This window comes from Cavia porcellus, unplaced genomic scaffold (genome assembly GCF_034190915.1).
Source record: "Cavia porcellus strain 051 isolate PalLab524CR breed Dunkin Hartley unplaced genomic scaffold, mCavPor4.1 scaffold_31, whole genome shotgun sequence".
In the NCBI taxonomy this organism is placed as follows: Eukaryota; Metazoa; Chordata; class Mammalia; order Rodentia; family Caviidae; genus Cavia; species Cavia porcellus.
The window spans coordinates 29312763-29328583 of record NW_026947514.1 but is presented as its reverse complement, the minus strand read 5'-3'; the positions used below and the strand labels follow the sequence as shown (position 1 = coordinate 29328583).

The 15821-nt window shown below is 42.1% G+C and overlaps 1 protein-coding gene across 7 annotated transcripts in view; it reads right to left on the bottom strand.

The window, feature by feature from the left end:
- Dpf3 (double PHD fingers 3) overlaps window positions 1-15821 on the bottom strand; it is a 287741-nt gene that overhangs the window by 65809 nt on the left and 206111 nt on the right. For all 7 annotated transcript variants that reach the window (XR_010044920.1, XR_010044919.1, XM_063241223.1 and 4 more), the window contains exon 8: window positions 2125-2253. Coding sequence is in view for 5 of the 7 variants with exons in the window: in XM_063241223.1 (XP_063097293.1) it covers window positions 2125-2253 (129 nt within the window). In the remaining 2 variants the exon portion in view is untranslated. The remainder of the gene's footprint in view (window positions 1-2124; window positions 2254-15821) is intronic.

Below are 15821 nucleotides of genomic sequence, written 5' to 3'. Positions count from 1 at the left end.
TACTCCTGAAGATTCAGATTATCTAACTCAAAACACTCAGAAGGTGGAAATAGTGGCCAAAAGGCCTCGTAAAATACAGGATCTTAAAAATCAGTGAAACTCGAGTTCCAAGCTGCTTCCACAGTTAGTAACCATGTACCTCTTACAAGGCCAGTTTTGAGCACCCCACTTGATCCCCAGAAACAGAAGCAGTGGGGTAGGTGGGCAGGAAAAAACAGCAATTCCAAGCTCCACACTCTTCTCTGGAAAGACCCTAGGGAGGCCCCAGAGAAGTATTCGCCCACCTGCTTTAACAGGCACAGACTAATGCCACCTGTGTGTTCCCAAAGGATCAACTATTTCAGGAACATCACAGTCACACCTTGCGTAAGAGGTCCTTGGCAACTGTAAAGAGATTATCTACCCTGGTTTACAAAAAATGGCCCCGTAAGTCACATAGCAGACAGAACCTAGAAAAGAAAAGCTGAGTAAAGGTTGTAGAAAGACAGGCTGAGTATAGAATAAAACCACCATTTCTGATGCCCATGGATCAGATGCAAGTGCCACAATTTTTGTAAGATAGAAAAAGGGAAAATTATAGCAGTTTACAATGAGAGTGTGCTTTCTCCAAGCCCATCCAAACCTATAACAACCCATAATATCCTGCTTTGAGTAGCACTCCACCAAGTGACCTTGATTCTGGTAGTAGAGATTTTGTCTGATTGCTTGCTCTTAAAAGACACTGAGTTAAATTTTGTTTGTCTTATTTTCTTTTTAAGTATCTAAAAACCAGAGTCCATGATCACCAGGGCCCTAGCTTCTAAGATAGCATCAATAGAGTAAAAAGTTCAATATTAGGTATCATGTTTGGACTGTATATGAATTGACAGAATTGCACAAAGGGCCACCCTTCCAGGATCCTTGAAAATTAAATGTTGAAGGCTGCGTGCAGTGAAAACCAAGTCCTTTTCCAATTACCAGTTTCCCACTCAAGGCAGTCTTGAGCCCTAAACATCCTGACAACAAAATGTAAAAGAGGCAAAGGTAAGATTTTTCAAACAAAACAAGGAAGAACTGAGTTGCTGCAATAAACCAAGATTTGTTCATCTCAGTCTTTGTCTTGGGCCTGATAATGAAAACAAGACTAGGACAAAAGGTGGTCAGGAGCAATGACTCCTCATGCTGGAACCAACAGCCCAAACAAACTGTTCACCTACTGGTCAGTCATTGAGGAGACCAACAGTCATATGAAATCCTCTCTCCCCTTGTGCTTTGTATAGTTATAACACAAAACAATATGAATGTTTGATTCCCCAGTACCAAAAAATTTAAAAATGCAAAAAAAACTGGGTAGCACTGGCCAATCAAGGATTGGTTAACACTGAACGGATTGGTTAAAACTGAAAATTGAAATAACAAGAAAGACTTAAACTCATTTTAAGAAAGAAAGAGTCTCTCTGTGATATTTGAGTCTTTGGAAAGGTTAAAGATGTGGCGGGAGGTGGGGGGAGAAGATCCATACCAAGTCAACTCCAGATTAGCCCCAGGAGTGCAGGAATGCCTATCCTCCTTTTGCCTCCTTGATTTGTAAGAGTCTCTTTTTTCGTTTTCACGAGAAAATGAGATGAGTGACCAATGAAGGTGGTGTTTTTATGAAGCTACCCAGGAATGCAAGGATCCTTGATTTTCACAATTCACAAAGTAGCTGCTTTTCCAGTATTCATATTTTCATACTCTTCTGGATTGCCCTCAGGGACTTCCACAACCCAAACACAACTTCTTGCAATGTGTGCATCATCTAATATGAGAAAGCTTGCTACATGAAAGCATGTATCTCCAGGTTTTCCCACTCTACCTTGCTATTGCCTACAACAATACATACAAATTAATGTCCACCTCAAAGACCAGACACAAATCAAAACCTCTTTGACTCTTACCCTGGAACTCAGGGCATAACTTTTGGTTCTTAGGATCTCAAGAAGAAAGATATCTAAATGACATAAAAACCCAGCTCCAGTCGAAATCATCACCACCATCAATCAATCCACTCTGCCCCTCCACCCTTCCCCAGCAAGATGGCAGAGGGAGACAAGCAGAAGAGATCCTGGGCTATGTGCACACGATGCAGGAAGGGGCCACACTCACCAGAGCGTCCACAGTCTGCACAGGACACCAGCTCTTCAGGCCGCCCACTCTTCTTGTTCATGTTAGAGCCCCCCAAGCAGAAGTCACAGTAATTATTGGGAATGACTGTCCCATCTGGTCCCTTTTGGGCTGTAGAAACATAAAAAACAAATTCCAATTTTAGGCTGAGATGTGTTCCTACTGCCTTCTCTTCTCCCACAGTGTAGCAGAATCCACTCTAGAAAGAATATAAAGTTCAAAGCGTAAGGGTTTGTTACAACCAAGTGTGATGTTATGCTGGGTCTTCTGTTTGACCCTTCTTGGTTCAATGGTATTAATCTGCACGTCTTTCAGAGTTTAACTTCTGTAATATTTCCCAGCAGTTTTTATAAAAACCAATTAGCCCTTCTGATCACATCTCTAGATAAGCAATTCATCCAGACATATTCCTACTCGAGTGAACTTCTGTCAACCTTAAATAACCAGCCCTCAAGCCAAGACCCCAAACGTCAGATGCTAACCATAAATAGCAATGGGTAGAAAAGGAGCAAGAGTCAAAGTCTGGATCTTGCTTTTGAGAAAAAAATGTAGGAAAGAGTTTGCCTATTGTCCCTGAAAAAGGAAAACAAAGAAGTATGACCAGTAGCTGGTCATAACCGGGGAGCATAAGTGAGAGGTTCTTTGGGACTTTGATGAACGTCTTGGAAGGTATATGGGTACCTTCTTGCTCAGCCTTATCTCCTAAGATTCGCTGTTCATAAAAAGCACTCAGGATAAGTTAATCTGCAGAGCCCAAGTGCCTAGAATGAGAACTATACACAAGTATACAAGGTGCTTACTCAGTCTCATGCCAGACATGGGTCAAATGATGAGTAAAAACATGAGCCAAATGCTTACTATTTGAATATTAACTCTATAACCCCCACCTGTTGAGAGTTCTTAAAGGCAAAGAAAATTTCGGGGACATGATCTCACAAACAAAGCTTTGTAAGAACAGCATGTCTTTGAGTACCAAAACTATACCCTGTTTCAGTCAGTTTCTTTGCATGGGAGTTTTTTTCCTCTGTTTCTTTCCTCCTATGGTGGACATTTCTTTGTCACATTTATACTTCCTCATTGTGAATAAAAGGGGAAAAAAATCCCTCCATCTGTGGGATCAGCCTTAACCACTATTTCTCTCCTTGGCATCCCCAACATCTGCTGCTACCTTTCATTATTCACAGGCTAACATTAATCAGGGTCCCAAAGGGCACAAATCTGGAAAAGAAAGCAGATATGTGAGTAGAAATACCATCCAGACAGTAAGTGATAAACAGATTCACCCACTTTAATATGATTCCCTCTGGCCTTCGCTTCCTCCATGCCTCTGCTTTGCCTCCAGGAATAGAAAACTTACCTGGGGAAGGCGGAAGACAAAAGCTAGCAGAATTATATTACGCAGGGTTAATCCATTTATCAGTTGCTATTTGGATTGTTTAATCAGTTTCTAAGTCATTGATTTCCATCTTCAGGGAGGCAGACAATTCTCTGTAAAGAAAGTGTTGGCTGTTTGGGGGAGGCCCACACCCTGAGGTCTATAGAGTGCAAGCTTTTCTTCCTCTGCCGCTAGAGCTCAAAGACATCTGGATGGCATACAGAATAGTTTGACGAATAATCTCACAAAACAGTGCATCTGCAAAAACAGCACTCTGCCTATAAATGTGTTTTACCCAAATCCAAAAGTACCAGCACCCATTTCTTCCCTCTCTTTCAATTGCCATCTTTACCATTTTAAGAACTTTCCTGAGACAATCCGATCATGTCTAGGAAGCAAAGAAACACAGCTTTCTTCACCAAAAGTGGAAAAACATCAAATGGTGAACATAAATCAGAGGTAGAATGTATAAAATTGGGGGCTAAGGATAAACCAAAGTTAATTTCATAATTGACAGGAACTAGATCTAAAATGCACAGATACCAATCACAACTGATAATGCTTCCTATACAAAGGTAATTAAAGGATCCCATAAATACCATCCCAAAAACTCTCAGGGGGGTGTTTCCTCATCTGTCTCCCTCCTATACTCTTCAGGACTTTCTGATTTCCTGGCCTTTTACAAAATTTTTAAGCAACCAAAGAAACTGACTGTCTCGACCACACTATATCCCCTGTGACATATGAAAATTAAGTGAAATATAGAGTGTAAGAAAGCCCAATTATTTACAGTATTTGCCACCACAGCCGATTGATAGAAGACCCCGTTAAGTCAAAAACTCCAATAGAACAGAAAATAAAAACTCAGAAATGATCAAGTAAAGCAAAGCAGATAGTGATGGAGGAAATGATTCTGTGTAAAAAGATCAAAGGAGCAGAATTTAATTTATTTGAAGAAAAGAAGTTTCTAATGGGACAGAGTTCATGCAGGGTCCCCACATCTGTGTCGGTTGTTGGCTATACGAAGTATCCATGCAGGGTAGTCGGGAGATGTAAAATCCCACTTGTTAGCCCTGGTATGTGCAACTGTGATATGCTGGGCCGCAGATTCACTTTGCTCTAGCAACAGACCAGTATAGAAAGTGATAGCAAACAGTTATGCTTTATTTTCAAATGAATCATTTTTGTTTCAGTTCCTACTCACTCTTAGACACTATGAGCTCGAAGCATCTTTCCATCATGGTAAAATGCCACAGCAGAGACTAATAGCTCTACATCTGACTCTCTTGCACATTTTAGTATTTAGAATTAGTGTCAGAGTGAGGGTTCTCCCATTGAGCACTCGCAGTTCCCAGCTACAAAGAAATCATGCTTTGGGGCAGGCAGTCTGCTGTCATCACTGTTATGGGCTTTCCCTTGTTGACACATGTGTGCCTCATATCCTATACTAAATGAACTATTCCTCAAGCCCAAAGACCGTGTCTAACTCATTGCTGGAACATCTATGCGTTTTGTTTTGTTACTTTTAAAATTTTATTTATTTATTTTTATTTTGAAGAGAATAAATCCAAACAAAATAAAACAGAACAGAGTCAATCAAAACAAAACAATGAACATGATACATGATTTTAAAACAAAATACAAGGAAATCAATAATGGTGACCATAATGCCTCTTGTTACCTTCAAAAGAATTGCCCATACCATCAGGCATAATAAAATCAAACAAAGCAGTACAGAGTAAAACCAATAAAAACAAAACAATGGAAACAGTATAGGACTTCAAAACAAGATAATAGGAAAACCACAGTGGGTACCATAATGCATCTTGTTATCTTCAAAGTAGTTGCATATACCATAAGACATGTTACAATCAAACAAACAAAATAGAATAAAATCAGTCAAAACAAAACAATAGAAGCAATACAGGACTTTAACTCAAGCTAATAGGAAATCAGAAATGGCTACCATAATATATTTTGTTATCTTTGACTGATTCTGTTCTGTTATGTCACATTTGGTTTTACTCTCTTCGAAAAAAAATAATAAGAACTGTGGGAGTAATAAAACCCAAAATGTATAATTGTCATTGTACAAAAGAGAGGAAAAGAAAGTGCTCTAAACGATATAACTGCATTTATATTTAAGTGTATAAGATAGATAACGATATTACTGAGTTTTGTTGGATCATTGAGCAGAACTGTTTGCAGTCTCACTGTTTGAAAGTCCACTTTATATGCTTTAATTTTGTAACTTGAACAAATATTTCTAAGATGACAATTATGTAATCTATTAACTAGTGATTTCCTACAGTTTATTTTTTCTCTGAAATTCTGTATAACTTATACCCTTTTTCTGATTTTTTTTTCTGTTTCTCCTTAAATAAAATTTTTAAAAGCTTTAAAAAAAAATGAAATAGCTGTCCATGCATCTATGTGTTTTGTACACTGGAAATGGTTACCAACAATTTGTAGGCTGAATGGTTTAGAAATGGAGGCAGAACTATATAGACATGGTTTAAAGAATAAACTTGGGGAACTGGGTGTAGTGGCACACTCCTGCAATCCCAGAACTCAGGAGGCTGAAAGGCAGGAAGGTCGTTGCAAGTTTGAGACCAGCTTGGGCTACAAACTGAGCCCAAGGCCAGCCTGAACTGCATAGAAAAAACCATGTATCAAAAAGAATAAAATTGGAGGTGCATAGGCTATTTCAAATACTATTTCATTTTATATGAGAGACTTGAGCATCTGCAGATTTTGCATGCTATCCATATGCTTCATCCTCTTGCTATCACATGTAGATGCCCCTGGGACCTTCTCCTTGTGAGGACAGAGCACTATGTTTGCTTTCCACGCAGTTGAGTTATCTGTTGCTCTGAATATCATTTACTGCCCTTGCTTTATTTCTCAACTCCTCAAAGAGCTGGCGGGGTTGATCATCTGACCTGGATTCAAGGCCAGCTCCGAGAGAGTATGCAAATGTGGTTGGCCGAGGGCCATAACTCACTGTCTCTTGAGAAAGAGATACCAGGTCATGCCTACCACTCAGCCTCATCTTATTCACCTGCTTACTGAGAAGAAAAAGAAGCAGGTGTTTACTGCACAACTCCAACAAAGCTTATGCTGGATGAACTACATACACTATTCCACTGATTCTTACAGAACCTTTGTGAAACAGAAATTATTCGACACATAAGGCCACTGATACCCAAGAGATTAAGGTGTTGGCTCCAGGTCTCAATTACAAAGAGGCAGAGGTAGAATTCCCCCCAATTTGTCTATGTCCTGAGAGATTCTACCTCTAATCACATTTGTCTGCCTCCAGGGAAGTCTAGAGGCAAATACTTCCTGGCCATACCTTATATATCAAGTACTTCATAAATCTCTCTGCAGTCAACTTGATTCACTCACTATGCTATTTACAAAACCCAAAGTGATAAAAATTATTGAGATTGGCCTAATAAAAGCAGAAATTCCTTTTGAACTTAAACTTAATGTCCCTACTACAGTAATCCGTCCCAGAGACCCAGTTTATAGTCATATAGTCTATGAAAACTCTTCTCTAGAGATTTCCAGAGGCTCATGAAGGAATGTTTTTTAGTCAAGCTAATATCATGGCTAGATTGGCTGATGGCCTGACCTAGCCATGAGCAATTTCCTGGTACCATATATGAGATCATTATAAAAAGGATTTTACTATGAATAGGAAGTTCACCCAGACCCTGCAAGCAGAATTTAAATAGAGATCCTGCTTCTGTTTATGGGAAATTGAGTCCCACTTTATAGAATAAGATGACAGGGAGGGCAAAGACCCAAGTGGTATCTCAATGGCAGAGTCCATGATGATGAATTTGGTTTACTGTTGATTAATGTTCATGGGCAGAGATCATAGAATAGGTACAAGTAAGATGCTGAGAAAATAAAATAATCCTGAAGGGTATAAGAATTTACCTGGGGGAGAGAACTCTAAAAACAACTCAAAGGAAAAATACAAGAGGAAATCAGGTACAAAGTTCATGAAGAAATGCAGAAAAAAAATAACAGGAGGTGGGAGGAAGTATTCAAATAACTCAAAACAAGGGAAAAGAAACGCTAAGCCTCGAAGAGTCTCACCACCATGCTCAGCAAAGGGGGAGCAGGCACTCTACAAGGGAATTAGTGCACGCTACAGGATAGTTTAATCAGGACTTATATCTATGGTAAATAAGGCCACAAATCTTCCATAAAACTACCACGGCTGTCCTTCCCCCTTTCAGTTCCATCTCTGCTGCATTATACTGTCACTCGTGAAAAGAATGAATGGCATGGATTGTCTAGCCATCACAAGAGCCCCTCACCTAGGTTTTGTAGAGACCAGATCTGTACCCTCTTTGTCCCAGGGAAACAGGAAGCAAGCCAGAAGTCGAGACTCCTCCTTGGCACACACACAAAGGCATGGCCTCACATTCTAAGCAAACTGTTGGACTGCCTGCCAGGGGCTGAGGTTCACAAGCATACAGCCATACTCAGGACCTCCTAGCCAGTCCCAGCCTGTGCTCCAGCTCAGCAGCTGCTTGTCCAGGGCCTGTTAGATTGGGGTGTGCGGCCCTTAGAAAACTTGGGGGCCATGTGCAAAGTCCTCCAGGAAAACATGTGCCTCTCCTCACTCCTCTCACTTGTCCCCCACCGCTCTCTATGCTGACAGTTCCTGTGTCCCTCCACAGGTCTGACACGTTTCCATGGCAACTGGAATCCTGGGCTCCAGCAGCCTCTGCTCTTGCCACCTGTTATTACTTCATCTCTCAAGTGTAAAGCATCCTAGCCCGGTGCCACTTGGCTGAGCAGAGCGCATCTTTAGAAGGCAGAGTAAAGAAAAGGGGAGAGGAAAAGAGGATATGCAGAAAAGCAGCTGTGGTCTGGTCATGTAGGACACACTGGACAGGACAGGCGAGGGGTGCAGCTTTGGAGGCAAGGAGAGTGCAGAGGGAGGGTGTAATCTGATGTGACTTCTCTTCAGAATCAGTGAGCAGGCCTCAGCTGGAGGCCACTGCCACAGCCTGCTACCTACTCCCCAGCCTTAATGAGGGCTGCGGGAGGGGCCAGAAGGCTGGTGCAGACTAGGGAAGAGAAGGCAGCTGGGCAGAGATCTGTACTGGCCCAACTTGGAGCAGAGCCGGGAGAGGGTTAAAAGTGGTGTGATCAAGACTGTGGGGAAGGCTGGACCAGAGGGCAAGCCGAGCATCAAAGCCTGGATAAATGGCCTTAATTCTCATGCTCTCGCTCACCCTACTCCTTACGTGTTTACTCATATAAATTATCCCCAAGGCCTGACACCTTTTTTTGCTGCTTCCCTAGAAATGATGAAAAAATAAATCCCACAGATCCAAAGAATAAAAGTGTTGGGATTCCATCCAGGATGGTTCTTGGCCACCTGATAGCAATCAGGCCCTGCCCCAAGGCACATGAGGAAGACATGCAGTGCTTTTGCTCCCACACATGGAGTGGCAGGAGATCTGAGGGGCCACTCACCATGTGACTTTTACCATCAACAGTCCTCAATGGCACAGTACTCCCTCTCCTCCTCCTGCGCCGTTTGGCCACCCAGCACTGAGACCAATGTGGCTGTAGGATGAATCCAAGAGGGAGCTAGTGCAGGATGGTTCCGGGCACTGAGATTAGTCTGCCTGGAGAAGAGAAGGCTGGGGGCTGATTTAATAAGTCTTCAAGTTTATGGATGAGGCTGATAAACTGCCACACTCCATGTTGTCAAGGACAACATTACACAAAATGAGCTGAAAGGCAGCACATGCCACAAAGAAACTTGAAACGAAGGTGGTGAGCCAGTTAAGACATAGTTGCAGGGGGCTTCCCCAAGCAGGCCTCTGCACTCAGGGAAGGGTCCCCTAATGCCAGGGTATTTGAATCCACACCTATCTAGAGGCAAGTAACTACAGCAGATGACAACTTGAGTCCCTGGTAGGTTTATTATCTGAGGATTATAATAGGGTGAAAGAAAAAGAAAGTGAAGTTTTCCAAACCCAGAGAAACTCAGGCTTTCATTATCGTTCTGTATTTGTGTACATGTCTCTCTATTAGCCAGGAGCTCCTGAGGCTGCCTTTCATCCCTGTGTCCCTGGCACCTGGAACATAGATTGACACAGAGCTGACAATAAATATTTAATGAAGGGATGGGCAAATCTTCACAGAGCCTTTTGGGGGCAGGGAATATGCCAAGCAAAGGGAGGTTAAAGACAAGGAATTGAGTGGATGTAAAGTCCTCTGAGTACAGAGTGACCCACCCTAAGGCAGCCTAAATAGAGTCCCTTTCATACCAGGCACAGAAAGAGTGGAGAGGAAAAGCAATGGACCCACGGTGGCACAGAAACCCAGGCTCTCCCCCAGACAGGAATCTTCTCTGGGAGGCATTTCTTGGTAAACCAGAATGGGAAGAATTCCAAGACTCAGTTGATCATGGAGTCTTGTGTTTCACTGGGTCTCTTTTCCAGAATCCCAGAGTAGCCAGTGAGCAAGTAGCCCTTGCTCTATGTTGTGCCATGTGGTCTCAGTGCCCGCCATCCCCAGCCCTGCCGTCTTTCCTCCCATCTTCATCTAATGCACAACTCACTCCTTTAGATACAAACTTCAGATTTGCTCCTAAAAACTGGCAGAGAAAAGAAAACACGTATCTGCTCACTTTGTCTCCATTCCATCTTGATGGATATACAGATTGAGCAAACTTAATTCAAAGTGCAAAATCTAACGTGCTCCAAAATACAAAACTTTTTGAGCATTGACATAACTCATAATGCCTCAAATAGAAAATTCCACACCTGGCCTCACGTGACAGCTTGCAAGCAGCATATACTGAAACATAAAATTACCTTTAGGCTTGGTATATAACATGCACACAAAACAAATTTTGTGTTTATACTTGAGTCCCATTCCCTCAGATAACTCAACATATATATCTGAATATTTTAAAATTTGGGGGTAATATTCAAAATACTTCAAATCCAAGCATTTTGGGTAAGGGATAGTCAGCCCATATTTTGATTTGAATTGTAGTTTTCAGTGGGACAAAGGACTGCAATGGCTTTCCAGACATTTATACACCAAGGCACCAGTTCTGAGGTTATGGATATTACAGAATTGTCCTTTGTGCTCCAGACTTAGCAGCATCCCCTGGGCTGTGATCAGTATTTGGAAAAATGAGGAAATGATCAAGTAAAATTTGTGCATTCTCTCTGTGTTGGTTAGAGAGCATTTAATGAGACCCGGATTGTGTCCCCGCACAATAGCTTGCCACCTGGTCTGTTGGTTGAACAAGAAAATATGAAATTTTTTTTTGTCTTTTTCATTTTTATCAGTACCAGGGATCGAACTCATGACTGCCTGCTTTCAAGGCAGGTGCTTATGCCACTGAGCTAAATCCCCAGCCCCTGAAAATATGAATTTGAGAGTAACTGTATCATCATGGCCCTTCACAAAGAAGTATCATTCCCCTTAAAGAATTTCAGGACATCTTAGAGTGTCAGAGCTGGCTAAGGTGCATCTACTCAAGTCATTGAGGTGTTACTGTGGAAATGGTTAGAATTCAGCAAACCCTCTACTGTTTTCCCTGACCCTGTCTCTCTCCATCTCTCCTTACTACTACACCTCTGAACTCAGCTCACAAATTAAACCACATTGTCTATGCCCTGCAGACTGAAAATGAATAAAGAAAATGAAAAGGCTGACCTTCAATCTCAGGGTCAAAAGGCTTGAGGACTGGGAAAGAATCAAGAGACCAGGAGATTTAGAAGTAGCACAGTAGAGGGACAAGGACCCAGGCAAGGGGCCCACCCAAAGGCAGGCCAAGAGATAGGTGCTGGAGCCAAAGATGTTTGTCCTACATGAGACAAAGCATTAAGAAAAAGTGATTCAGCCAGGCATGGTGCACACATCTATAATCTTAGCACTCTAGGAGGTTAAAGCAGGAGGATGACAAGTTCAAGCCCCCTGGGAAATTTAATAAGGCCCTGTTTTAATTTAAAAAAAAATAATAGTGCTGGAGATATGAAGGCCCAGGGTACAATTCCTCTTACAAAAGACAGAGAGGGAAAGGGAGAAGAAGAGGGAGAGGGAGAGGGAGAGAGGAAGAATGAGAGCTCTCTTCATTCATAAGAAGTCGAGGGTACGGTCAGAGATCTAGTTCAGCGACACAGCACCTGCCTGGCAAGCATGAGGTCATGAGTTCAATTCCTGGTTCAAACAAAATGTTGAGGGTAAAATGGTGGTAACCAGAGACTACGGAGTGAAGCTGGAAAGAAGGAATAGGGAGAGATTGATCGATAGGTACCATGTTCCCTCAGATAGGAGAAATAAGTTCTTCCATGCCTGATAACAAAATGTACTTTATATTTCAAAAAGTGTCAAAGAAAGGATCTCAAATGTTCTTCTCACAAAGGAATGGGAGACGTTTGAGGACACAAATATGCCTAACCCATTGTGAACATTATACATTGTACATATGTATCTAAATACCAAATGGTACCTGTTGTGGTTTGTTTAAGTGTCCCCTCAAAGCCTCATGCAGTCATGGAGGCGACGGAGTCTAGTGTTTATGATTGGTTTGTTGTCTAGTGCTGGGATGGGCAGTCTGAGTGCTGTACCTACCCAGGGCAGGGAATTGGCATAAAATATAAGAGAGGGAAGGAAGCATGCTTTTGCCCTTTCCCTCTTGTCACTTGTGGCTGCCACGAATGTCTGCCTCTCAGCCAATCCACCCTGCCTTGGAGCCAGCTAAGTATGGACTGAAATCTCCAAAAACTGTAAGATAAATAAGCCTTTCCTTGCTTCACTTTGGGCATCAGGTATTTTGTCTCAGCAACAAGAGAAAAGTAGCCAACAGACTACCCCATCAATACATAATAACAAAATGACATAGCAACAAAAATTATATGCCAATTTTGAGAACCAACTGTACCCCTTTGATTTATAGTACAACCTGGCTCATGCCTGACTCAATATATACAAAAGAAAAAAAAGAGAAATTGATTGAACATCAGTGTCCAAAAGCTAGATTCTGTAAAGCAGTGATTCAGCTGGGAACCTGTTAAAATGCAGATTCCAAGGCCCACCTCAGTCCTCCTGAACTGAAGCTCTGCTGGTAAATCCAGTAGTCTTCATTACAATGCACTCTCCAGTTGATTCTGATGTGGCCCTCCGGTCCAAGAGCCACTCTGAGTCACTCAGCTTTGTGTTGTTGCAATAAATACCTGACATGATTGGCTCAGGAAGAGGAAAGGTTAATTTGGCTCACAGTGGCACAGGTGTCAGTCCCCAAACAACTGGCCCTGTTACTCTGAGCATGTGGCAGCTCAGTGCATGTCGGTGGGAATGTGCAGTAGAGAAGACCTATTCACCTCATGGCACCCAGAAGAATGAGACAGGAAGGAACCAAGATTCCAGTGTCCCCTTCAAAGGCACAGTAGTAATGACTCAGCTTCCTCCCACTAGGTCCCACTTATTAAAATTTCCATCATTGCCCAGTAGCACTACAGGCTGGGGACAAAGCCTTCAACTTGTTGGCTATTGAGGAGCATTCAAGGTCTAAACTATAACACACAGCTGTAGCAGGACATGTGATAATCACATAACCCTGTATCACATACATTTTCTGCTGATGCTGTGTTTTATGGGAATTAATTTATTTCATCTTCATCATAACCCACGAAATAGATGCCATTAATGTTCTGATTTTATGTAAGTGATTCATGAGGCAAAGGAAGGCAAAGCAGCCAACCTAAGGCCAAATGTTAGTAAGCAGCTGTCTCACCTCAGAAACCTTGCAGTGTGGCCCTTTTGCTGGTCTAGACACTGCCCTGCTGTGAGCTTACACAACCACACACCCAGTGGAAGTTAAATCTAAGAGACCTGCTGAGCCTCAATCCTGCAGGACCTTCAAGGTCAGGGCTCCCCAAATTTTGATCTCATTAAAGTTCAGATTGGAATTCATAGATCCTGGGGCTGACGATATAGCTCAGCAGCATAAGCACTTGCCTGGAATTCACAGATCTAGAGTAGGGCCTAAGATTCCACAAGTTTACAAGCCCCACAGTAAGGAGGCCGAGTGCCCCAATTACAGCTAGACAAACTTTCCCCAATACATCTAGACAAACCGGGACAAACTAGTCACCTGAATCCCAGTCGACATTGAGGCTGCTGACCATACTATAAAAAAAAACCCTCAGGGCCTCATTGTAGTATAGATTATTCTCAACTTTAATAACTGCATTGTGAGCAGTCTGGCATGATCTACTTTATACCTTAAAAACACAGGTAAGCTTCTCCATAGAGAACACAGTATATGAGGCAAAAATAAAAATGAGGAGACCAACAAAGAAGTTGCAGTGACCCAGGCAGAAGCTAGAAGTGGCCAAGAGATGGAGACAGGAGAGACACGCAGGATAATTTGAAAGGGGAGCTGACATGAGTGGTGAAGGAAAATAAAGAGCCAAGGATGAACTCTAAAATTTTCACTTTGGTCATTATTTTGGGGAGGGAGTGGGGAGTAAGTTCACAAAAAGAGAAAAGCTAGGAAAGAAGGTGAGACCCAGAATAAGACAATAAGACATACACAAATTATTGGATAGTGTGATATTTGTTTCTTTTCTATAATAAAACTTATTTATCAATTAAAATTTCAATGGAAATTTGTAATGTGGGAGGTAGAGCTCCTATAACCATCAAGCACATCAAAAGTTAGTAAATCGCTTTGAATGGTAAATGTACCTACTATGGACTGACGCAAGTTCCTACCCTCCATAATTCAGATGCTGAAGTCCCAATGCCCAGTGTGATGTTTTTTGGCATGGGGTCTGTGGGGGTTAAATAGGTTTGGTAAGGTCATGAGGGTGGGGCCACCAGAGTGGATTAGCGTCCTCATGAGACAAGAGTGCTTGGTTCTCTTTCCATCCACACATATCTAGAAAAGGCCATGTGGAGACACAGCAGGAAGATGGCTGTCTGCAAACCAACAACAGAGTCCTCAGCAGACACCAACCCTGCTGCCACACTGTCCTTGGATTCCCAGGATCAGAACTGTAAGAAATAAATTGTTGTTTAAGCTACCCAGTCTGAAATCTTGTCATAGAAGCTCAAGCTAAGACCGAACATGTTAATGCACTTATATCTTTTGAAAAGCTACTTATAAGAGGATACCTTGCAGATGGCCAATAGGTGTTTAAGGGACATCAGTAGGACTAAGAAAAAGAACAGAACTTAGGCCTGGGATCCGATCTATCGCTTTGGATTTTCATATCCTGATACAGCTGAATGGTATGCAACCTAAGTCCCTTCCCGTCTCTATTTCCCATCTCACTGTGTGACTTGGAGCAAATTACTCAAACTTCTTTGAGCCTCAGTTTCCTCATCTGTCAAGTAAGAATAATTTCACAGATCTCATTGGTTCGTGAATATCACATGAGATGAGATATGAAAAGCGACTGGCACCTAAGAGGTTTTCCATTGTTTCTTTTCTTCTCCGTCCTAACGCAAAATAGTTTTATTTCTCATGTTGTGAGACAGAATCAAAGGCCTAAATAAGTAAGCTTTCCCAAGAAGTAGCACATTGCCGGGAATTTAGCTTAGCATCATAAGCACCTACTTTGCAAGTGTGTGGTCGTGAGTTTGATCCCTGATACCCAAAAAAGAAAAAAAAAAGTAGTAACACATAATTCATCATCTGGTCTTTATGTTCCTTTGCACCCTCTAGGAGACACAGCCCCTTCTTTCTAGGACTATCATGAGGAATGAGTAGGACAAGTGTGACAGGTTTAGCACAGTATACAACACACTCAAGAAATGTTAGCAGTTATTGTTGTTACCATTGGAGCTCACTAACAGAACTCCTCAATAGGAACACTGCAGTTAATTATACAAAAATTATGACAGAAATCAAAGAGGCTCATAGAAAGCTAAGAGACATGTAGATAGCCAATCCTGGAGAAATAGCCTGGTAAATCAAGAAGAGCCACACATGACTAAATTCCACTCCACAGCTTTCTCCAGCTGGTTTTATGCATATATCTTATTCCCCAACAACCCTCAAAATTCCCCTAAAGTAATAACCACATGATGCCTTTTGGGAGCTCCTATTGCACTTATCTCCACAACTGGATACACATACAGTACCCAAGGACCACTGCCCTGAAGCTAAGATTTGGCAAAGGAACTGCTGGGACCAAGTCAGGCTCTAATAACTATAACTGATGCCACTGAGTCCTCAAGGCAGTTAGCTTCACAGTAACAGAAAAGTCCCCTCACATTGCCTCAGATGGAGCCCTTG